The sequence below is a fragment of the Crinia signifera genome, chromosome 3, assembly GCF_055691185.1.
Source record: "Crinia signifera chromosome 3, ASM5569118v1, whole genome shotgun sequence".
NCBI classification, from domain to species: domain Eukaryota; kingdom Metazoa; phylum Chordata; class Amphibia; order Anura; family Myobatrachidae; genus Crinia; species Crinia signifera.
The window spans coordinates 317,674,646-317,700,964 of record NC_139219.1 but is presented as its reverse complement, the minus strand read 5'-3'; the positions used below and the strand labels follow the sequence as shown (position 1 = coordinate 317,700,964).

The window sequence follows — 26,319 nt, the reverse complement described above, 5'->3', positions numbered from 1 at the left end:
ACCTGGCACTGTGGGGGGGGGGGGGGGGGGGATTTATGTATTTGGCACTGTGGGAGGAATTTATGTACTTGGCACTGTGGGGGCATTTATGTACTTGGCACTGTGGGGGCATTTATGTATTTGGCACTGTGGGGGCAGGCATTTATGTACCTGGCACTGTGGGTGGGGGGGGGGGGCATTTATGTACTTGGCACTGTGGGGGCAGACATTTATGTACCTGGCACTGTGGGGGGGGGGGGCATTTATGTACTTGGCACTGTGGGGGCAGACATTTATGTACTTGGCACTGTGGGGGCATTTATGTATTTGGCACTGTGGGGGCATTTATGTACCTGGCACTGTGGGTGGGGGGGGGGGGGGCATTTATGTACTTGGCACTGTGGGGGCAGACATTTATGTACCTGGCACTGTGGGGGGGGGGCATTTATGTACTTGGCACTGTGGGGGCAGACATTTATGTACTTGGCACTGTGGGGGCATTTATGTATTTGGCACTGTGGGGGCATTTATGTACATGGCACTGTGGGGGCATTTATGTATTTGGCACTGTGGGGGCATTTATGTACTTGGCACTGTGGGGGCATTTATGTACTTGGCACTGTGGGGGCATTTATGTACCTGGCACTGTGGGGGCATTTATGTACTTGGCACAGTGGGGGCATTTATGTACTTGGCACTGTGGGGGCATTTATGTACTTGGCTCTGTGGGGGCATTTATGTATTTGGCACTGTGGGGGCATTTATGTACCTGGCACTGTGGGGGCATTTATGTACCTGGCACTGTTGGGGGGGGGGCATTTATTTACTTGGCACTGTGGGGGTATTTATGTATTTGGCACAGTGGGGGCATTTATGTATTTGGCACTGTGTGGGCATTTATGTATTTGGCACTGTGGGGGCATTTATGTACTTAGCACTGTGGAGGCATTTATGTATTTGGCACTGTGGGGGCATTTATGTATTTGGCACTGTGGGGGCATTTATGTACTTGGCACTTTGGGGGCATTTATGTACTTGGCACTGTGGGGGCATTTATGTATTTGGCACTGTGGGGGCATTTATGTATTTGGCACTGTGGGGGCATTTATGTACTTGGCACTGTGGGGGCATTTATGTATTTGGCACTGTGGGGGCATTTATGTACCTGGCACTATGGGGGCATTTATGTACTTGGCACTGTGGGGGCATTTATGTACTTGGCACTGTGGGGGCATTTATGTATTTGGTCGTAATGTATAAAATGGTCGACTCTGCTGCAGTAATGTGTGAAAGGGGGACTCTGCTGCTGTAATGTGTGAAAGGGGGAACTCTGCTGCCATAAATTGAATATTAGAGACAACTGTGCTGCGTAATATAAATTGGTATTATTTTGTGTCCACGCCCCTTCCCCATGAAGCCACTCCCCTATATTTTTGGCTTGAGCACCCACCAGCAAAAAAACATAAATCGGTACCTACAGTACGCCTCTGTGCTTAGTCAGCCATTGGTTTTCTTCAGTTGTTTGTGATCCTCACAGGTAAGTATCTTCTACTTTACAGGTAAGTATCGCTTTGTTTTTACAAGTTATTCAGCTTTACACTTATGGACAGTTCATTACAATAAAACACACAAATAAAACAATAAGGTTGCTTTTATTAAACTGGAACTCTGCTTTCGATGAAAGCCTGTTTCAAATCAAGGTTATTATTGGGCATGAAATATCAATATGCCAATACAAACATTTACTCACATAACATTAGTGAGCTGGTTGACAGCAGAAAAAATAAAGATTTAACACTTCACTTACAAACTATGGTGACACGTTACAATGCCAAATAATGCGAATAAATACTACACTGACCTCTAGAGATCGCTGTCTAAACCGTTACACTAGATTGTTATTACTTTGATAGACAGGCAAAATAATTGCTGGTAAAACATTTCCTAAATATCAATTACATTAAAATGTTAAACATTTCCACAGTACCCTTTGTTTCCTATAAGGCCTTTAATTACACAAATGGGTTATTATTGCGCAATAATCCTTCCTTCTTATAATAACCTAGAGTTAACTCTTTTTATGACTATAGTCAACTGTTATACAAGCGCTTTTTAATAACTGTCTATTCCTTTGTTGCAGGCTTTCAGGTCCCACGTCGCAATGTCTATTCCCTGAACAGAATATTTGTAATCCAAAATTTGGGAAGAAGTAGGTAAGTGTCGCTTGGCGGGGTCCTGATGTAGTCTATGCATTAAAGGGAAGAATAGGCTAATGGGCGTTAAACCGAAGAATGGTCTATAAATTACAACAGTCCCCAGCTGTCTGGCACTTCCAAATTATTGCTCCTCTGTGCTGAGATTATACTGCAAAATTGGTTTTGTTGTTATCCTGAGCCCCTTGCTATGTGAACTGTCCCTGCTATTGCTGGGATAGGCTTCTTATTACGATGAAGCACCGCTGCTAGTAAATCAGTCTCCAAATACAATGTCCTAGAAAAATCTTAGTTTAACTGGCAGTTGTAGTCTAAACCTCCCAAGTATGATAGTCTATTAGCTATTTCTGAAGCAAGCCTGGATTAGTTATAAGGTCCCTCTCTCTCTGTAACATCGACAGCTTCAGTAAGGATTGCTGGCAAGGAGCGTACGTCCTGAAGTCTATGACTACTCCTAATGTGCTGAGATAACCTTATAGCCAGACTCGGGGGTGCAGACTACACTGGGAGATGATGTAGCGTCGTCTCTTTACTTTATGCAGCTCTTACAGCTCTGTATGCAGTTTTATACAGCTCTTACTGAGCAAAGCAGTCTGATTGATGCGTGTGATACAAGTCCCTGGGACTTGCTAGAACAGCTGAGTGTATGATGCGGGAGGCAGGGCTGAGGGCATAGTGGGCGGCCCTTTTGGGCTGGATAGTCACTCACCGCGCCCCTTTATTGTTCCTTATCTGCTGCAGGATCGACTGGACACTCCCTCCGGTGCCGCCTCCACCGCCTAGTGACGCAGACACCGCCTTCCTATAAAGCTGCGGCCCGCCCAGGAACACCACGTCTGGGTTTGCAGGGGAGAAGCCGCCGGATCTCTGCTGCCTGTCACCGCTGAAGGGAAGAAGCTCTGCCGTCGTCTCTGGAGCCCCTGGTGAGTGTGCCCCGTGTCTAAGCACCGCTCTCTGCTTCCTCTCCAGCTGCGTAGCTCTGCTTGCTTTTACAACCTCTGGGGAACTGCTCAACAGCCGTTAACGGCTGTCAGTTTTTTACCCAGGCTCTCGTGGCTCACGGTGCCTGTCATGTGCATGGGCTGAATAACTTTATCGACATAGGGGTTTTCTGCCAGCAGTTCGTTGCTCCCTGTCTAATGTCTCTCTGGCAGGGAGCACAGTGTAAAACCATTAAAAGAACAGTCTCTGGCCTTCTGTGGAGGCATGCCCATAGACATACATTTAATGTCCCCTATAGGGTTTAATTATTACACAAAGCATAAAGTATTCTCTATGAGACTTGTAATATGACATTAACTGTACATTCATAACATATACATATCTACAACAAGGGTATATATCTACCCCTAACGTGGCGGCTACCACACTTCCCCGTAGAACCTTGCATGTCCCCATGCAACAAATTTTAAAAATAAACGGAATCTTTCCTACTTAGAATAAGATTCAAAAGGAAAAAATACACAATACTGCATTACATTTGACCATGTCAGTAACACATTAAAAACTTTCTCTTTCTACTCTCTATACCTGAGAGGTAAGACGCCTTGTGTACTTCTGTTCGAACGTCTTAACTCTGAGGTATCCTGGGCCACTTCATCATGGGGAATGACAGAAACATTACTTTCAGGGAATACAGGAATTTCATTATCAAGGTTAACAACATTTGGATTTTCAGAAACATTCATAAAGCAGTAAGGCATGCCATTGGCTAACCCTGGCCAGAATAGCTTTAACATTTCAGGGAATGAGCCGCTGCTGTCCGTATCTGTAGGCTCCGAGACAGGAAGCTTAGGAATTGACACTGAATCATGACATTTCTTGAGTTGGTTTCGGTGTATTACTACTGAGTTTTCTTCGCCCAATTTTGAGATTTGGTAAATGTCCATTCCAGGGTTTGGTATTTCTTTGATGATGAACAGCTGTTCCTCCCAAAACGAATCCAGTTTGCTCTGTCGTTGGTTCTTTTTCTTCCAGACAACATCTCCCACTGCCAAGGGCTCTGCCAGTGCGGTTTCATTATAATACTCAGTCTGTTGTTGATGTAATTTATCCCTTCTTTGGTCAACAAGTTTGTAGGCATCACGGATTCTTTTTTGATGAGTTTGTACCCATTCTGTTTTTGGATTCTCCACTGAGGACATTTCCTGGGGCACTTCCAACTTTAGATCTGCAGGCAACCTGCCATTCCTCCCGAACAACAGATAGTATGGAGTGAATCCGGTAGCTCCATGCTCCGTGTTATTGTAGACAAAAGAAATCTCAGGTAGCAATTCAGGCCAATCTTGCCTTTCTGACTTGGGTAGGGCTCTTAGAATGTTAATTAGAGACTGATTGAGTCTTTCGCAGGCCCCGTTACACTGGGGATGATAGGCCGTAGTATGTGTCTTTTTACAGCCATACCATTTGCACAGTTCTTGGAACAAGGTTGATTCGAATGCAGCCCCTTGGTCGGTGAGGATTCTTTCGGGATAACCGTACTGTTTTACAAAGGCTCTCCAAATTATTTCAGCAGTGGTTCGGGCCGTAAGATCCTTCACAGGCATGATGACAGCAAATTTGGAGAAGTGATCTATGATCGTGATGGCGTATTGGTAACCTTGGCGACTCGGTTCTAATTTCACATGGTCTATGAGAACCAGCTCCAAGGGATGATGACTAACAATAGGATGTAGTGGAGCTCTTTGTGACGTTGCCGGTTTCTTTTTAAGTATACATCTCGTGCAATTCTTGCACCATTCTTCCATATCTTTCCGCATCTCTACCCAAAAGAAACGTTGCCGCACAGTGGATTCTAACTTCTCAGCTCCATAATGCCCGGAGTCATTGTGATAAGCTTGGAGCACTCTGTCCTTCTGACATCTGGGTATCACTATCTGACGGATTAAAGCGTGTGTTTTGGGGTTGATGATCGCACGCACCAGTAGGTTCCCTTGGAAACGGAATTTGCTCCTCTGTTTGTATAATCGGATGAGCTCAGGATCCGCTTCTGGTTCGCATTCATACTTCCACCTTTTCTTAGTGGTTATCAATGTCTTCAATTTGGTCAACAGTGGACTTTCCCCCTGAATCTGCTCCCAATAATCTCTGTTTTCAGGGCTCGAAGTATCGGTTTCAGCTTGAGCGGCTAGCTGTTTCTTCTCTTTAGAAACGGTGGTTTTACCAAGGAAGATGTCTTGGAAAGCTGGCATTTCTATCTCTTCCCACTTGTCCGCATCTTCTTGAATAAACTGCTCTTGAGAGACACGAGAGAGAGCATCGGCGTTGCCATTGCTTTTCCCAGATCGATATCTGATGACAAATTGGAAGTTGGCTAACCGGGAATACCACCGCTGTTCAAGGGCTCCCAACTGAGCCGTTGCTAAGTGAGCTAACGGGTTGTTATCCGTGAATGCGACAAACGGGGTTGCAAGCAAATAATTTCTGAACTTTTCCGTGACTGCCCAAACGAGGGCTAACAGTTCAAGTTTAAAGGCACTGTAATTACTATCATTCCTTTCACTTTTTTTTAGGTTTCGACTAGCAAAGGCAATGATACGCTCTTGATCATGTTGCTTTTGAGACAGCACGGCCCCAAGCCCTTGAAAGCTGGCGTCAGTATATAGATGAAAGGGCTGACTATAATCAGGGTAGGCGAGGATGGGCGTAGTGGTCATTAACTCCTTAAGGGTATCGAAAGCTTCTTGCTGGGTCTCAGTCCAATTAATGGGAGTCTGTTTGTTCTGCTGTTGTCTATTGATCCCTCGTAGTAATTCGTGTAATGGGGCAGCCACACGGGAAAAGTTCTTTATGAATCTACGATAGTAGCCTATAAACCCCAGAAAGCTGCGAACGTCTTTAATGGTCTTTGGCACGGGCCAGTCTCGGATAGCTGAAATCTTATCTGGATCAGGGACAATCCCTTGGGCGCTTACAACATGCCCCAGATATTTGACACTGCTCTGAAGAAGGAAACACTTGGAGGGCTTGACCTTCAAGCCGAATTCTGCCAGTCTTTGAAACACCTCATGTAGATGTTGGAGGTGATCATGGTACGTGCTGGAGTACACTATCACATCATCGAGGTATAGTAAGACGATTTCAAAATTTCGATGCCCCAGGCAGTGCTCCATTAGTCGTTGAAATGTTCCCGGAGCATTACAAAGCCCAAAGGGCATCCTATCAAACTCGTAAAGTCCCATGGGGGTGGTGAAGGCGGTTTTCTCACGATCCCCAGTGGCTACCTGGATCTGCCAGTAGCCACTGGTGAGATCTAGGGTGGAGAAGTACGATGCGGACTTTAGGGCGGTCAGGGATTCCTCAATTCTGGGCAAAGGATAAGCGTCCTTATGAGTAACCTGATTCAGTTTTCTATAGTCGACGCAGAATCTCAAACTTCCGTCTTTCTTTTTCACGATGACAATGGGTGCCGCCCATGGGCTATAGCTTTCATGAATCACCCCACTCGCCTTCATGTCCTCTAACATCTTTTTCACCGGCTGATATAAGGCAGGAGCCAGCGTTCTGTATCTTTCTTTTATGGGTGGTGCGTTCCCAGTTGGAATGAAATGTCTTATGGTCTCAACTTTTCCGAAGTCGGAGGGGTATTTACTGAACGTTTGGGCGTTTTCCTGCACCACTCTCAGAACGCCTTCTATGAGTTCCTCCGGGGTGTTTTCCTCCCCGATGTGTATCTCTTTCCACCAGGGCTTATCTTCTGTACTTTCAGCTGTAGCGGTGGAGGATTGATTGAAGCTCACTACGTCATGGACATCTTGGAAAGCTATCCAGCTCAATTTCGCCAATGTCTGGTGATGTGCTACTCGGATGGGATAGTCATGCGGATTGAGCACTCTGACAGGTATCCTTCCATTGCTTACAGTGACAAGGGTTCGAGCAACGACTAGGTCGAGTCGGGATTGTGTTCTGCTCGGTTCCACCAATGCCTGATAGGATCTTCCCATTGGGCCACACCGGGCTTTGCACCATAGGATAACTTCCGTATTTGGTTTAACCACAAAGGCTCTCTGATCCGTGAACTTAACTCTTCCGATTTCTCCAGTTTCTTTCACAAACTGTTCTTGGCTACGCAACACTTTTATCACTTGACATAAGGCTTTTTGGTGACAGGAAGGCACGTGGGGTAATTCTGACTGTAAGGCGTTAATCAGTTCATTGGGGCAACTTTGCAGGATGTTCATCCCGATGATTATTGCAGGGATAGATGAATCTTCAGTATGCGTGATAAGACACCCTTGCCGAGTTAACAGTGTCTGTCCTATTTTTACATTGACCTCACAATATCCTTCACAGGGGATGGCCAGGCCATTACTGGCTAGGAGTCTAAGCCATGTGGGGGGCGGTGGGAGTGTCTCCTTTCTATCCCAGAGCTGGCAAAAAAGTTTATAGTCTATGGTGGTGACTTGTGACCCAGTATCTAGAGTGGCGAGGACTTGGACATCATCGATATATACAGGTATTACAGGGCATCGCCCCGTATATCGAGAGCACCACTCTTCTGGGGACGGACCTATTGAGGGTAATCTCCCCGGGGATCGGTCTCTGTCCCCGGGGCATTCAAGTTTAAAGGTCTCTCCTGACGACACATTCGCTCAATATGACCACCGCGGCCACATCTCCTGCAGATGGGACGACCTTGGGCGTCGAATTGATCCGTTGGCCTTCGGCCTCTTCCTTGACTAGGGCCCCACCACCCGCCTCGTGAAGAACGGTCTCTAGTATGCCAATCAGAATTTGGTCTTTCGTTGCGTCGACTGTTTGCTAACCTCTGAATCTCTTTCTTCATGTCAGCCATTCCTGTAACTAAATCCTCTATCTGTCCTTTTAGGATGTAGTTTAGATCTCCAGCAGCCGACTGTGCATTCTGAGCATTCACTTGTTGTGTCTTAACCTCCTTTGCTGCCCCCAAAAGTTCATCTGGACTTGAAAATGAATGTTCCTGATACCCTGGGAGTTCCGGGAATCCAGCTCCAGTGTTACGCTTAACCCCAATTAGTTTAATGGCCGCATCTTTGAAATCTAGGAATGAGGCTTCGTCTTTTTGCAGACGCAAGAGTTTCAATTGGGTCCGGACACTGTCTTGGTGTACTCCTTCGATTAATCTGTTGATAAGAGCCTCATTTTCGTCTGGAATCTGGGCATCTTCTGCATCGAATTCTTGTATATCCTTCAGCATTTCCTGAAGACTCAGGGCGAAATCTCTCAAAGTCTCATCCAACCTTTGCTTTCTTGCATAAAACCGTGACTTTAACTCTGATAGAGTGGCAATATGGAAGGTTGTTGCTAGTCTCTGAAAAATCTGATCTGCCGTCTGCTTTTCTCTTGCTGGCCAGGACCAAACTTCCCTTAGCGCTGGTCCTTTCAGCTGCCCTATAACTATTTCCACTTGTTGCTGTGGACTTAATGGATGAAGTATAAATATAGAGTTCAGTTTCTTTTTAAATGCTTTCAATGAAACGCCATCCTTTCCTGTTTCTTCGCCAGAATAGCATGGAATCCATGGCGCTCCAAAATGATATGGCAAGGTAATTGGGTTAGGGGTGGCCATGGCTGGTTGCGGGGTTCCTTCAGCTGAATCTCCGCTGGACATTTTGCTGTTTTTCTTGTACGAATCCTGTTCGTGACGCCAATTCTGTGATCCTCACAGGTAAGTATCTTCTACTTTACAGGTAAGTATCGCTTTGTTTTTACAAGTTATTCAGCTTTACACTTATGGACAGTTCATTACAATAAAACACACAAATAAAACAATAAGGTTGCTTTTATTAAACTGGAACTCTGCTTTCGATGAAAGCCTGTTTCAAATCAAGGTTATTATTGGGCATGAAATATCAATATGCCAATACAAACATTTACTCACATAACATTAGTGAGCTGGTTGACAGCAGAAAAAATAAAGATTTAACACTTCACTTACAAACTATGGTGACACGTTACAATGCCAAATAATGCGAATAAATACTACACTGACCTCTAGAGATCGCTGTCTAAACCGTTACACTAGATTGTTATTACTTTGATAGACAGGCAAAATAATTGCTGGTAAAACATTTCCTAAATATCAATTACATTAAAATGTTAAACATTTCCACAGTACCCTTTGTTTCCTATAAGGCCTTTAATTACACAAATGGGTTATTATTGCGCAATAATCCTTCCTTCTTATAATAACCTAGAGTTAACTCTTTTTATGACTATAGTCAACTGTTATACAAGCGCTTTTTAATAACTGTCTATTCCTTTGTTGCAGGCTTTCAGGTCCCACGTCGCAATGTCTATTCCCTGAACAGAATATTTGTAATCCAAAATTTGGGAAGAAGTAGGTAAGTGTCGCTTGGCGGGGTCCTGATGTAGTCTATGCATTAAAGGGAAGAATAGGCTAATGGGCGTTAAACCGAAGAATGGTCTATAAATTACAACAGTCCCCAGCTGTCTGGCACTTCCAAATTATTGCTCCTCTGTGCTGAGATTATACTGCAAAATTGGTTTTGTTGTTATCCTGAGCCCCTTGCTATGTGAACTGTCCCTGCTATTGCTGGGATAGGCTTCTTATTACGATGAAGCACCGCTGCTAGTAAATCAGTCTCCAAATACAATGTCCTAGAAAAATCTTAGTTTAACTGGCAGTTGTAGTCTAAACCTCCCAAGTATGATAGTCTATTAGCTATTTCTGAAGCAAGCCTGGATTAGTTATAAGGTCCCTCTCTCTCTGTAACATCGACAGCTTCAGTAAGGATTGCTGGCAAGGAGCGTACGTCCTGAAGTCTATGACTACTCCTAATGTGCTGAGATAACCTTATAGCCAGACTCGGGGGTGCAGACTACACTGGGAGATGATGTAGCGTCGTCTCTTTACTTTATGCAGCTCTTACAGCTCTGTATGCAGTTTTATACAGCTCTTACTGAGCAAAGCAGTCTGATTGATGCGTGTGATACAAGTCCCTGGGACTTGCTAGAACAGCTGAGTGTATGATGCGGGAGGCAGGGCTGAGGGCATAGTGGGCGGCCCTTTTGGGCTGGATAGTCACTCACCGCGCCCCTTTATTGTTCCTTATCTGCTGCAGGATCGACTGGACACTCCCTCCGGTGCCGCCTCCACCGCCTAGTGACGCAGACACCGCCTTCCTATAAAGCTGCGGCCCGCCCAGGAACACCACGTCTGGGTTTGCAGGGGAGAAGCCGCCGGATCTCTGCTGCCTGTCACCGCTGAAGGGAAGAAGCTCTGCCGTCGTCTCTGGAGCCCCTGGTGAGTGTGCCCCGTGTCTAAGCACCGCTCTCTGCTTCCTCTCCAGCTGCGTAGCTCTGCTTGCTTTTACAACCTCTGGGGAACTGCTCAACAGCCGTTAACGGCTGTCAGTTTTTTACCCAGGCTCTCGTGGCTCACGGTGCCTGTCATGTGCATGGGCTGAATAACTTTATCGACATAGGGGTTTTCTGCCAGCAGTTCGTTGCTCCCTGTCTAATGTCTCTCTGGCAGGGAGCACAGTGTAAAACCATTAAAAGAACAGTCTCTGGCCTTCTGTGGAGGCATGCCCATAGACATACATTTAATGTCCCCTATAGGGTTTAATTATTACACAAAGCATAAAGTATTCTCTATGAGACTTGTAATATGACATTAACTGTACATTCATAACATATACATATCTACAACAAGGGTATATATCTACCCCTAACGTGGCGGCTACCACATGTTTACCTTTAACGGAGTGTGTACCAACACAGTACAGCCACAGATTGTTATACTGTACGTTGTTATTATTCCCTGGCATGCTTTCTCCAGAGCTTCTGTGTGTTTACTGAAGGGCGGAGTCCACTGGAATTATGGTCTAAAAGTCTGTGTGTTGATTTCTCTAGAGTTTAAAAGTACACCCACAGCTTGCACAGGAAGGACGGGATAAGGAAACCGATTCAAGGCTTGTTGCAGTCTCTGCAGCACTCACAGTAAGAACACAAGTTAACAGACTTTTTATACTCTGTTTTGGCTTAGCCTTTGTCTATGAACTAACAGTGTTATCTCCTTAAATACTCTGTAGTATATTATACACTTATACACACACACCCACTCACTGTGTACGGTCTATATCGAGTCTGACACCAGGAACTTCGTCCGGACTTATCTTTAGCTCAAGGTGTAATAATTGTAGTATATTATGTGATAACGCGCTGCTGTTATTTAAACTATGACCATGTTCTTTACTATATAGACCCATAGTATATTATTGTGAGCGTTATTGTTTTATGGCTGTGTATATTACCCAGTAAATGATTTAGGCTTACATATTTACCAGCACAGAGATGGGGGCTCATTCAGCAGCGGACATATACTGTAGGTGCTTATAGCGTAACTAGAGAGAAGATACTGTGACCTGTATTAGGGTAGCATGGACGGTGTAATGGTTAGCATTACTGCCTCACAGCACTGAGGTCATGGGTTCTATTCCCACCATGTGTTATATATACGGGGCAGTACGGATGGTGTAATGGTTACATTACTGCCTCACAGCGCTGAGGTCATGGGTTATATCCCCACCATGTGTTATATATACGGGCAGCACGGACGGTGTAATGGTTAGCATTACTGCCTCACAGCACTGAGGTCATGGGTTCTATTCCCACCATGTGTTATATATACGGGGCAGTACGGACGGTGTAATGGTTATCATTACTGCCTCACAGCACTGAGGTCATGGGTTCTATTCCCACCATGTGTTATATATACGGGCAGCACGGACGGTGTAATGGTTAGCAGTACTGCCTCACAGCACTGAGGTCATGGGTTCTATCCCCACCATGTGTTATATATACGGGGCAGTACGGATGGTGTAATGGTTAGTATTACTGCCTCACAGCACTGAGGTCATGGGTTCTATTTCCACCATGTGTTATATATACGGGGCAGTACGGACGGTGTAATGGTTAGCATTACTGCCTTACAGCGCTGAGGTCACAGGATATGTCGTCAGTCGTCACACAGGACAGGACACAGGATATATGTCGTGAGTGACTTGTGAGAAAACCGCGTTGACATTTTTTCCAAATGCCTTGCAATATCTCCTTAACGAAAAGAGCTAGAAGGCTGAAAATGCAGATTTAGACTTGTAGGCATTGTGTGAACAAGATAGCGTATTTGCACTACTGACAAATGCCGGTATCCTTAGACAGGAGCATACTAATAGGCCATGCCCTGTGACCAGGGCCGGATTTGTGCCTAGGCCCGTGAGGCACCGGCCTCAGGGCGGCACCAATTAAGGGCGGCAGGCAGACTGACATTCTGTCCATCCTGCCTCACAGCGCTGAGGTCATGGGTTCTATCCCCACCATGTGTTATATATACAGGGCAGTACGGATGGTGTAATGGTTAGTATTACTGCCTCACAGCACTGAGGTCATGGGTTCTATTTCCACCATGTGTTATATATACGGGGCAGTACGGACGGTGTAATGGTTAGCATTACTGCCTCACAGCGCTGAGGTCATGGGTTCTATCCCCACCATGTGTTATATATACGGGGCAGTATGGACGGTGTAATGGTTAGCATTACTGCCTCACAGCACTGAGGTCATGGGTTCTATTCCCACCATGTGTTATATATACGGGGCAGTACGGATGGTGTAATGGTTACATTACTGCCTCACAGCGCTGAGGTCATGGGTTCTATCCCCACCATGTGTTATATATACGGGGCAGTACGGATGGTGTAATGGTTACATATACGGGGCAGTACGGATGGTGTAATGGTTACATTACTGCCTCACAGCGCTGAGGTCATGGGTTCTATCCCCACCATGGCCTTAACTGTGCAGAGTTTGTATATTCTCCCTGTGCTTGCGTGGGTTTCCTCCGGGTACTCCGGTTTCCTCCCACAGTCCCAAAATATACTGGTAGGCTAATTGGCTCCCAACAATAATTTACACTAGAATGTCTGTGTGTGCGTGTACATGTGTGTAGGGAATATAGATTGGACAGGGACTGATGTGAATGGACAAATATTGTACAGAGCTGTGGAATATGTGTGCGCTATATAAATAACTGGTAATAAATAATAATACTGTATACACAGCAGGACACACTTTCAAGATGCAGGAACTCATACTGACAAGCAGCTGTGCCAGGCGCATACCTGCCTGCATGATTAGTCTCCACTCTGTGAGATCTCTGCGCCATTAATATTCTGATGCTGAACGGTATCTTGTGATCACGTTTATGATGTATGACATGGCAGAGAGATATTCACTGGGGCCCAGCTAATGCTTCCTGCATGTTACTGGAGCTCTCTCTCATTACAAACAGTATCATCTATTAACACATCAGCAACCTAACATGGAAAGTCCATACCCATCCTGCACCCCAACATGGACAGTACATCCCCATCCTGCACCCCAACATGGACAGTGCATCCCCATCCTGCACCCTAACATGGACAGTGCATCCCCATCCTGCACCCTAACATGGACAGTGCATCCCCATCCTGCACCCCAACATGTACAGTGCATCCCCATCCTGCACCCCAACATGTACAGTGCATCCCCATCCTGCACCCCTACATGTACAGTGCATCCCCATCCTGCACCCCTACATGTACAGTGCATCCCCATCCTGCACCCCTACATGTACAGTGCATCCCCATCCTGCACCCTAACATGTACAGTGCATCCCCATCCTGCACCCCAACATGTACAGTGCATCCCCATCCTGCACCCCTACATGTACAGTGCATCCCCCTCCTGCACCCTAACATGTACAGTGCATCCCCATCCTGCACCCCTACATGTACAGTGCATCCCCATCCTGCACCCTAACATGTACAGTGCATCCCCATCCTGCACCCCCAACATAGACAGTGCATCCCCATCCTGCACCCTAACATGTACAGTGCATCCCCATCCTGCACCCTAACATGTACATTGCATCCCCATCCTGCACCCCTACATGTACAGTGCATCCCCCTCCTGCACCCTAACATGTACAGTGCATCCCCATCCTGCACCCTAACATGTACAGTGCATCCCCATCCTGCACCCTAACATGTACAGTGCATCCCCCTCCTGCACCCTAACATGTACAGTGCATCCCCATCCTGCACCCTAACATGTACAGTGCATCCCCATCCTGCACCCTAACATGTACAGTGCATCCCCATACTGCACCCTAACATGTACAGTGCATCTCCATCCTGCACCCCCAACATAGACAGTGCATCCCCATCCTGCACCCCCAACATGTACAGTGTATCCACATCCTGCACCCCAACATGTACAGTGCATCCCCCTCCTGCACCCTAACATGTACAGTGCATCCCCATCCTGCACCCTAACATGTACAGTGCATCCCCATCCTGCACCCTAACATGTACAGTGCATCCCCATCCTGCACCCTAACATGTACAGTGCATCCCCATCCTGCACCCCAACATGTAAAGTGCATCTCCATACTGCACCCCAACATGTACAGTGCATCCCCATCCTGCACCCTAACATGTACAGTGCATTCCCCTCCTGCACCCTAACATGTACAGTGCATCCCCATCCTGCACCCTAACATGTACAGTGCATCCCCATCCTGCACCCTAACATGTACAGTGCATCCCCATCCTGCACCCCAACATGTAAAGTGCATCTCCATACTGCACCCCAACATGTACAGTGCATCCCCATCCTGCACCCTAACATGTACAGTGCATCCCCATCCTGCACCCTAACATGTACAGTGCATCCCCATCCTGCACCCTAACATGTACAGTGCATCCCCATCCTGCACCCCAACATGGACAGTGCATCCCCATCCTGCACCCTAACATGTACAGTGCATCCCCATCCTGCACCCCAACATGGACAGTGCATCCCCATCCTGCACCCTAACATGTACAGTGCATCCCCATCCTGCACCCTAACATGTACAGTGCATCCCCATCCTGCACCCTAACATGTACAGTGCATCCCCATCCTGCACCCTAACATGTACAGTGCATCCCCATCCTGCACCCTAACATGTACAGTGCATCCCCATCCTGCACCCTAACATGTACAGTGCATCCCCATCCTGCACCCTAACATGTACAGTGCATCCCCATCCTGCACCCTAACATGTAGAGTGCATCCCCATCCTGCACCCCCAACATAGACAGTGCATCCCCATCCTGCATCCCCAACATTTACAGTGCATCCACATCCTGCACCCCAACATGTACAGTGCATCCCCCTCCTGCACCCTAACATGTACAGTGCATCCCCCTCCTGCACCCTAACATGTACAGTGCATCCCCATCCTGCACCCTAACATGTACAGTGCATCCCCATCCTGCACCCTAACATGTACAGTGCATCCCCCTCCTGCACCCTAACATGTACAGTGCATCCCCATCCTGCACCCTAACATGTACAGTGCATCCCCATCCTGCACCCCAACATGGACAGTGCATCCCCCATCCTGCACCCCAACATGTACAGTGCATCCCCATCCTGCACCCCTACATGTACAGAGCATCCACATCCTGCACCCCAACATGTACAGTGCATCCCCATCCTGCACCCCAACATAGACAGTGCATCCCCATACTGCACCCTAACATAGACAGTGCATCCCCATCCTGCACCCCAACATGTACAGTACATCCCCATCCTGCATCCCAACATGTACAGTGCATCCCCATCCTGCACCCCAACATGTACAGTACATCCCCATCCTGCACCCTAACATAGACAGTGCATCCCCATCCTGCACCCCAACATGTACAGTGCATCCCCATCCTGCATCCCAACATGTACAGTGCATCCCCATCCTGCACCCCAACATGTATAGTGCATTCCCTCCTGCACTTAACATGGACAGTGGATCCCTAACCTGCTCCCCAAAATGGACAGTACATCCCTTCCTGCACCCCAACATGTACAGTGCATCCCTATCCTGCACCCCAACATGGACAGTGCATACCCATCCTACACCCCAACATGTACAGTGTATCCCCTCCTACACCCCAACATGTACCGTGTATCCACTCCTGCATCGCAACATGTACAGTGCATCCCCATCCTGCACCCCAACGTGTATAGTGCATCCCCTCCTACACCCCAATATGTACATAGTATCCCACCCTGCACCCCAACATTTACAGTGCATTCCTCATACAGGATAACTTATGTGGCATCTAAATATTTTGAGCAATAGCGAATAGTTGCATGACTACATGAACATCGGCATTGCATGTGGTTTGTGTCAGTCTCAGGAATCAGGCCCATTGTTACCATCCAGCGACATTATGTACAATGATCCCCAGCGGTCGGTCTTACAGCTTCCTCTACACGCTAGTGACGGGACCTGTAGGACACGTATGGGAATATTGCTTGCGCTGTGTCTGGATTCTATGTATCGTATCTGTGTTTTGTCTCCTCTATAGATCTCGCAGAAGATGTTATTTGCCATGGACCCCGTCACCATTGTTCTGTCCGCTGTGGTCATCCTATTTGTGGCCTATATTTATAGCAATCAGAAACAAAATGACAAGAATTACCCCCCAGGACCGAAGCCGTTGCCCCTCATTGGGAATATACACCAGTTTGACATGTCGAAGCCGATTAATACACTGTTAGAGGTAATGCATCACTTGTGTTGACACCCCACTATGAGGTCTATGTACTAAGAGAGATTAAGTAGAAATAATGTACCAGCCATTCAGCTCCTAATTCCCATGTTACCAGCTGGATTTGGCTTTATCTCTGGCCATTTTTTCTCTATCTGGGCGGGATGTTCTAACACGAAAATGTGGTAAGAGGTTATCAGGGTTTTTACCGCATTTCATGTGCAATTAAACCCACACGCCGGGTTGCCGCTATACCCCATAGAATCCTATGGGCTTCTTTTCGCGACTGACTCCGCCCCGATCCCCGCGCCTCTCCACCTCACCTGATGTCTGAGCAGCCTCCTGGTGTACTGCATGGACCAGTGACCTCCTCCTCCCTAGCACCGTACTTCCCCTTCCAGGTGCAGGGAGGAGGAACCGTCCCAAGAAGGAGGGGGAGGGCCGCCGGGGACCCGCTGACCTGCTTCACAAAGGTCATCTCCTGAAGCAAGAGCTGTCCTTTGTGATATCAATCGCATATCTTAGTGCATATGCGATTATTATCAATGCAGTAGTATAACCCCCACCCCCCTTTCTCTGGGACTTAGTACATAGGCCTCTAAATGAATTATACCTTCAATGATCCTTGCAAGCCAATTATATCTTAAAAAAGGAAGTAATATCGGTGCTAAACTTCACCAAACACTATGTCACTTTTTAGCTGAATTGTTGGGGGTGTGGACCATATACACAACTGCGTGCAAATAAACTATGTACATATGTGTATATTTCTGTACATACACGTATACACACATGGAGGTTACCCAACATACGCAGAAGGTTCTAGCAGTGTTTATACTGTATAGAGAAATGCCCTTTCCCATAGAAACAAATACAGAAAAAAAAAAGAATACATAGAACGTGCTGGAAACAATGTATATTTTAAACAATAAAATATTTATTACACTAAAAAATACACACTGGCCAGTGATATGAAAGTTACAAAGCACACAATTTTTGGGATAACACAGTAAAAACCAATATTTACAAAAGGAAGAATTCCTACAACAGATGGTAAATTAAACAAGGATGTAAACAGCGCTTTTGGACCACACCATAAAGATTTTTGTAACTCCTTTTATTTTTAATCACAATTTAATAATATTAAAAGTTACTTCAGCATAGATAATATTCCTTCCACCGGCCGGTAGTATAAAACAATGCGATAATAATATTAAAAAATATTAAATGTATACAGTAACCATATATACAAATACAAATTGTCTGCACTATCAATTCAATGCTGACTTGTTGATAATTTATCCTTAGCTGGCTTTGTTACTAGAGCTGTAGATGTGAATCATTTTGTAGCCAAGATGTTAATTGAACGGAAACAAATGTTTAAATGTTCCTTTTTTTAAATGGCAATCACATAAAACATTTTGAAACGTTTTGAAAAACTGTAATTTTAAATGGTATTTTAAACGGGTCTAGTGTTCATATTGCAGCAGATTACCATTTAAAAATACCGTTTAAGTTCCATTCACATCACCAGTCAAGCCGTTTAACCTCTGAACACGTTTCTACCCACAGCTTATTTCCTGGTTCAGGGAAGGGACACAAGACAAGGGACAGCCTATCACAGTGCTCTAACCTTTATTTTTTACTAAATACCATTTCAGTGCCATTCAGACAGCACAAAAAACGGCTCTGAATTGGCTTTAAAACGGGTAGGACTCTGCTTTTTAAACGTGTTGAAATACCAGTTAACTTTAAATGGTATTTCAACTATGACACTTTCACACTGCAGCCTTAAACGTTTTAAAAGGCAATATACCGTTTTAAAAGTGTGATGTGAAAGCTACATTATATAGCTTCAAAAAAGCTTGAAGCAAGCAAGCAGAAGGTGCTGTAAACAGCAATATTGCTAGCCACAATCATTAAGAAGCATCTCCATTGCACATCTTTGTTAGTAAGCTTTTTTGATACAGTATTAAAGTTTTTAGTAGCAGTCAGTGTAATTAAACCAGAGAGATAATAAATGAGCTATACTATGCTCTGCTCCTTGTCCTCTCTGGAGATTTTTGTAATCCACATACTGGGAGCTGTAGGAACATTCACAGGCTAGTTCCCGGCTGCTGGTGCCTCCATTGAAACGCAGCCCTATCTGGAATACTAAGCCCGGACTTCAGCGTCTCCTGGTCAGCGGCAATCAGGTGTGCAGCTGATAGTGAAAGCTGTATGACGCTTCCTCACAGGGCCGCCGATAGGGGGGTGCGGTGGGTACATCTGTCCTGGGCCTGGCCTCTGGAAGGGCCTGTGCAGCTCATTTTGCCCACTGCACTGGCGCACCTACTGCCACTGTACTGCCTGCTCTGCGCTCGGTGCACTGAACGAAACGAATCAGAGCTTGTGTACCATTAGCAAATCAAACCGGCTGCCAGTACACGAGCTCTGATTGGCTCACCAGCTGGTGCTGAATTTTAATTGGCCGCAGGCGTCCTGCATTGAAGAAGTCAATGCTTCATGACCTGCTGGAAATCAGTCCCGAGCCCCAAAATTCCTAGTGGCAGCCCTGATTCCTCTGATGTATCTGAGGAAGCCACCGAGAGATTGAAAGGCGGTGAAACGCCTTCATGTCCGGGCTTAGTATTTCAGATAGGGCTGCGTTTTAATGGAGGCACCAGCAGCCGGGAACTAGCCTGTGGATGTTCCTACAGCTCCCAGCGTGTGGATTACAAATATCTCCAGAGAGGACAAGGAGTAGAGCATAGTATAGCTCATTTATTTTCTCTCTGGTTTAATTACACTGACTGCTACTAAAAACTTTACTATTAAAAAAGCTTACTAACAACAATTTGCAATGGAGATGCTACTTAATCATTGTGGCTAGCAATATTGCTGTTTACAGAACCTTCTGCTTGCTTCAAGCTTGTTTAAAGCTATATAAGAGTTTGGGCTATTGTCATTTAAAAGGAACATTTAAACATTTGTTTCCATTCAATTAACATCTTGTACCCCTTTCACACTGCAACTCTTAACCGGTATATAGCCGATTTTTTTAGCCTTTTAAAAAAGTTAGAGCTGCAGTGTGAAAACACCAGTCTGCATTTACTGGTTACAAATAACCGGTATTTGCAAACGGGTAAAAAGCAGAGATCCTACACGTTCAGAGCCATTTTTTATGCAGTGTGAATGGCTCTGAAACGGTATATAGGACTCAGGCAGTAGCTATGAGAGCGCAGTGCATAAGTAATGAGCAGCTCATTACATATGCACATATGTAATGAGCACAGTGCATATATAATTAGCAGCTCATTACATATGCGCATATGTAATGAGCGGCTCATTCATATGCACTGCGCTCATTACATATGCACATATGTAATGAGAGGCTCATTAAATATGCACTATGCTGTCTGTTTTAAATACCGTTTCAAAATTCCCGGTCTCAAACGTTTAGGCAATGTGAAAGCAGCATTAGCTACAAAATGATTAACATCTACAGCTCTAGTAACAAAGCCGGCTAAGTACAGATAGAGTGGGCCTCGCTCTTGCAGGGGATGGCGGAAGATTCGCCATCCGCCATCCCCCGCCAGTCGCCGTAAGGGGACGCGCGCGCACGAGATGCGCACGCGTAGCCTTACAACGGGGCTCCCCCCGGGTCCCCGCCGCCTCGTCGAGGGTCGCCCTGGGTCCCCACCACCTCGCCGCCCCCCTAACCCTGTCCGTCTCCCTGAAGCGGAGATGGACAGGGTTCCCATCCCCCCGCCGAGGGAAACTGAGACGCACGTGCGTGTGAGACGCACACGCGTCTCAGTCAGATGGGGCGCCTCTCTGCCAGATTCTGGCGCTGGCGAAGCGCCAGCAAAAATGAGAGGCGCTCCATCTGTATAAATTATCAACAAGCCAGCATTGAATTGAGGGTGCAGTCAATTAGTATTTATACTGTATATATGTTTACTGTATAAATTCAATATATTTTTTATATTTATTATTATCGCATTGTTTTATACTACCGGCCGGTGGAAGAAATATTATCTATGCTGAAGTAACTTTTAATATTATTAAATTGTGATTGAAATTAAAAGGAGTTACACAAATCTTTATGGTGTGGTCCAAAAGCGCTGTTTACATCCTTGTTTAGTTTACCATCTGTTGTAGGAATTCTTCCTTTTATAAATATTGTTTTTTATTGTGTTATCCAAAAAATTGTGTGCTTTGTAACTTTCATATCACTGGCCAGTGTGTATTTTTTAGTGTAATAAATATTTTATTGTTCAATATATACATTGTTTCCAGCACATTCAAAGTATTCTTATTTTTACCATTTTTATTCTTCACTGATCTGGAAAAATGAAAATGTAAATGATGATAAATGAAAGTGATGATGGATCATGATACATTCACATCGCTACATACAGTGGCGTAACTAGAAATTTTGGGCCAAAAAAGTTTATAGAGCCCCCCCCCCCCAAAAAAATATTGTACATTGAGTATAATTTTTTACCTACATGCTCAATGCCGGGGTTTCATGCTCGTTTCCAGGGGATGGATGCTTATTGCCAGGGGTTATATGCTCATTGCTAGGGGTTTATTGCATGTTGCCAGGGGTTTCAGGTTTGTTTCCAGGGGTTTCTTGCGCATTGCCAGGTGTTAAAATCTTGTTGTTGGGGGTTTCGTGCTTGATGCCGGGGGTTACGTGCTCATTTCCAGGGTTTACATGCTAGCAGGCACACCAGAATTCCCTAAATCTTGGCACTTACTGGTTTCACTTTATACACTGCATTTACCTGACAGACGCTAGAGTTCCAGTAGGACCTCTAGCATCATTGTCCTCCAAGGCGGCGGCCATTTTTAGAGGTTTATTTTCAGCAGATTCCATGCAGACTGCCAGACTTCTTACCACACTGTTTTATTCCATACAGCAATACTATACCACTTTCAGACAGAAAACCCCCAAAACCGGGGTATTTCCCAAATACAAAAATTCAGGTAAAATCTCTGACCCCCATTCACACAGTGACAAAACCCCTGGGTATTTCCCCTGTCGACCCCTTTAGCACAGAAGCGGGATTAATGAGAGAGGTGAGGTGAAAAGGGGCGTGAGAGGGACTGAGGTGATGGGGGTGAGGACGGGGGGAGAGGGGATGATGGAGTGAGGTGGGGCTGGGTGGGAAAGAGGAGAGGAGGCTAGACTCATTCTTAACTAGCCTCGTCCAGCCTCCTGTTCACCGGCGCCAGGTTACTTTGCTCCTCTACAGCATGCAGTCCATATCCAGCTGCTGCCGCTCCCCGCATCACTGGCCCGGCCGCTGGTGCCGCTTCCCCATCTCCTGCTCCCAGCAGCCGCTCAGCATCTCTGGCTACATCTACACAGTGCATTTCTGTGTATTAATCACAAAAACCAGGGTCCCACCTGTTCAGACAGCCGTTGACCCAGATTTTGGAATTAAGATTCTGGTAAATTTCAGGGTCAAAGCTCTGGAATTTTCGATCCAAGTTAACTTTTTCACAAAGAAAAAAAACCCTGATCTTCCCTCCTGGACCAGGGTAATTCCCAGGTTTTATTTTCTGTGTGAAAGGTACCTGAACAATTAAAGTTTCAGTTGTTGGCCTAAAGCTTGCAATAGCCTTCTTACCTGGTTTTAAAGATAATCTCTTCACTACAGTAACAGTATCAATTTGAGCATGGAGAGTGGTTTCAGTCCAGGTACCTTGCGCTCACCACACTTTAATATTCCCAATCGTTGTCCACGTGGATGGTACATTATGGTAAAGTTTAAAAAATATAAATTATGAGAAACTTAGTTCAACATTTTTTATGTGTGGACCATTACCATGATGACCAGTGGCGGCTCCAGAGGAGGGGCAGCAACAGTTAAAAATTCAAAAAAGGGAGGCACACCCACTTCCACCAACTGCCATTCCAAACTGACTCACTAGCAGTGGGTGTGGCTCCCTTATTTGAATTTGGAACTGTGCTGCAGCTCCACCGCTGGAACCGCCACTGATGCTGACCTTTTGTTTGTGTCGACCAATAGTGACTGGTGACCTAACACATGTAGAACAACAGTCCGGATCCCCTTTGTGAGATATTCTTTAGACATGGAATTGACCCTGAAATGCAGGCTATGCTATTTATGAGCAGGGATAAAGACAGGTCGGCCCGGATACGGTAAAATGGAGGGGACGGGCCTCTTGGAGCAGCATTGCCACGCCCCCATGAAAAAAAAAAAAATGAGAGAGCGAGAGGACAGACTGCCGTTGCAGCTGTCTCTCTCCCCAGCTAAACACACGACACTGAGCAGTGTATGCTGAGCTGAGGTGAGAGGCTGTGCTGTGGCGGAAGTCTGTCATCTCTCTCCCCACTGCCCTGCTCCTTGCAATGGAGGAGGGTGGAACAGGCCCCGGCCCCTCTAGCAGGCCTGGGCCCTGGTAAAAAAAAATATCTGCTCCCCCCCTTGATTCCAATATTTATGAGTACCAGTTGAAGGGAATGATTCCTTTAGTGGCATCATGTCATTTATTCCTGACTATATTGCTGATCATTCCTGTTATTGCTTATTTCATTTACAGCTGTCCAAGAAGTACGGCCCAGTATACAGCATCCAGCTGGGCCTAGAAAAGATGGTGGTCCTAAGTGGTTATGATGCCATCAAAGATGCTCTGGTAAACCACGCGGATGAATTTTCTGACAGACCAAAATCCCCAATCGTTTCTAAAATAATAAAAGACTACGGTAACGGTTTCTATTTCCCTTCAAATAAAAATGATCTAACATACTGAATGTACATGATATGATATTATACTATATACACACAAACACCCTAAAATTCTCAAATATTAGACACAATGGGGGAAATTTACTAAGAATACAAATACAAAAAATCGTATTCGTATTCTTAATACGAATGAATACGAATGAATACGACTGGTGTAGTCGTATTTTCATTCGTATTCCGGAGGATAATTTACTAATCAGTCGTATTTGACTGATTCGTATTATCCGAAGGCGTATTGATTCGTATTTTTTCTGATACGAATTCGTATTTTTAAATACAAATTCGTATTTTTAAATACAAATTTTGATGTTAAAATACAAATTCGTATAGGTTTTAGCCTGCATGGATCAGTCAGATCCGTGCAGGCTGCAGTGTAAAAAAAAATGTACAAATAAATAATTTTAAAAGTGTGTATGTGCGCTTAGTGGCCTTTTATAAGTCACACATTTGTGATTTTGATCATCTGGGGGTCATTTTCTGATTTCTTCCTCATGTGTAAAATTCTAAGATGTGAAATACACTTCCAAATCAAGGTGTATTTTTTGGCGTATTTTTTTACGATTCGTATGCGTTTTCGATTCGTATTCGAATTTTTTACAAATACAAATTGTTAGTAAGGGGGAAATTTACCAAAATGGATTCCCTAAAAATTCGTATTCGTATTTGTATTCGTAGGAAATACGAATGTGTACGAATGATAGTGATCTTGAAAAAGTCGTGTTCCGGAGTGTAAGTTACTACAAAGTCGTATTTTTAAAATTCGTATTTTCCGATGGTGTAGGCATTCGTATGTTGGTTTACGCATGTTTTCGTAGTGTCGTAGATTCGTAGGTGAAATACGAATGTCGTAGAGATTTTTGTCTGAAAAGCCCGTTATTTCACGAATTTGTCGTGAAATGAAATACGAATTTTCGTATATTCAACCACATGGCTCACTACGAAAATGAAACTACAAGCGTGATTGGTGTATCTCTTTTACACTGGGGAGGGCTCTCACACCCATATATAAGTCGTGGAGGCGCCAAAACTTGTTGTGGGTGTAGTTTGGAGTGTGTAGGAGAGAGGTGCAGTGGTGAGTTGTTTGGTGATTTTTGGTGAGTTTGTTCAAAGTGATTTCTGAGTGTGTATTGTTCTGAAATGCTATTGTTTGTCTTGTCCTTTTCAAAGTTTGTCCCATTAGGTTTTTTTTTTTGTCCTATAGTCGATATTTGTGTGTGTTTGTGTGTGTGTGTGTGTGTGTGTGTGATGTGTTTTTCAAATGATAACACATGTGTTCCATTGAAGCCGGTGAAATACACTTTAAAATAGACCTTGTCAAGGAGGGTGTATTTTATTTCACAAATTTTTGTACGAATGGGAGTTGTTTACGAATCCGACTTTACAACTTCACGAATACGAATTTTTAGTACATGAGGAAAACACGCCTAGCCCATGCAAAAATCAGTCGTATTCTATCGATGGTGTAGACTTTTCGTACACATGCGTAGTCGTATTTTGATATACAAATACGACCTCAATATCACAAGTTCACGCCAAGATAATTTCCACGATAGTACGATTTTTTTACTTCTTAAATTACGAATTCACGAATACGCCAGAAATTCACGACAATACGCCTACGAATACGACTTTTTTCACTTTTATTATACGAATCCATTTTGGTAAATGTCCCCCTAAATGACTAAAGTACGTTGTTTTCATGTTAAAAATAAGTGTATTCTATCGATGTCGTAATCATTCGTATTTGCATTCAAAAATACGAATACGCCATGTATACACCATGAATACGAATACACATCACCGTATTTTCAGGATAGTTAATCCTGAAAATACGAATACGCATAAAAAAATCGTATTTTGCTGTACAAATATGAATTTTTTGTACGATTTTACCTTAGTAAATTTTCCCCAATATCTATTATTTATTTATGTATTAACCGTTTCTTATATATCACATCAAAAAATGACCCTAAGTTCACAGTGGAGCGCAAAAGGGAGGGAGTATGACAAATATTCAATATAATCTTTGGATTTATACCGGATATTGCTGCTGCCCCTCAAAAAAAAGGGTGTGAGCCTTTCAAGTTGGACAAAAAGGAGTGGAGTATGAGCGACAAACTGTCACTAATACAATGAGAGGCGAAGCTACATTCAGTACATAAATATAAGCCACATAATCATTTTGAATTAAATAAACAATACATTTATTAAAAGCAGGCGGCAGGGAGATGACAGAGACCACAGTACAGGTATCGCGGGGGGGGGGGGGTGTCTCCGTCAGCGCCCCGCGATGCCAGCCGCATATGTTAGTACATATGCGCTGGCATCGCGGCGGTTGGGCGCGAAGGGCGGCGATGTATTTTAATACATCCCGCCCTAAGGGTGGGACTAAAAACTCACAGCTCAAAGTGAAAGAAAAAATTGTCACAGCTCAAAGTGAAAGTACATTGCAGAAGCCGTCATTTTGACAGGCTTTTAACAAGTATTAAAATAAATAGGTAATAGTTATTTACAGATGTGTCCCGCTACATCTTATACAGATACAGCCGCGCTCATTTTTGCTGCAATGCGTACCCATGTGCACATGTACAGTGACACGCTGCGGCCGGAGAGCATGGTGTGTGCGTGCATGTGCTCCTCTTATTCACAGGCACAGTAGTCGTGCCAGCCATGCCGCAATGCATAGGTATCGTGTGGCTACATTTGCAGCAGGGTTCTGCAACGGGACCAGTCACTTCAATTTGCACTGACCTGCAGCCCCATTGTAGTGTACTTTATGCAAAA

At 44.9% G+C, this 26,319-nt stretch overlaps 1 protein-coding gene across 1 annotated transcript in view; it reads left to right on the top strand.

Annotated features, from left to right (window-relative positions):
* Window positions 1–10,916: 10,916 nt before the first annotated feature.
* LOC146064823 (cytochrome P450 2K1-like) overlaps window positions 10,917–26,319 on the top strand; it is a 43,024-nt gene continuing 27,621 nt past the window's right edge. Inside the window, exons 1-3 of the mRNA XM_083178725.1 lie at window positions 10,917–11,135; window positions 16,589–16,783; window positions 23,330–23,492. Of these exons, the coding sequence (XP_083034851.1) occupies window positions 16,601–16,783; window positions 23,330–23,492 (346 nt within the window). The 5' untranslated portion in view covers window positions 10,917–11,135; window positions 16,589–16,600. The remainder of the gene's footprint in view (window positions 11,136–16,588; window positions 16,784–23,329; window positions 23,493–26,319) is intronic.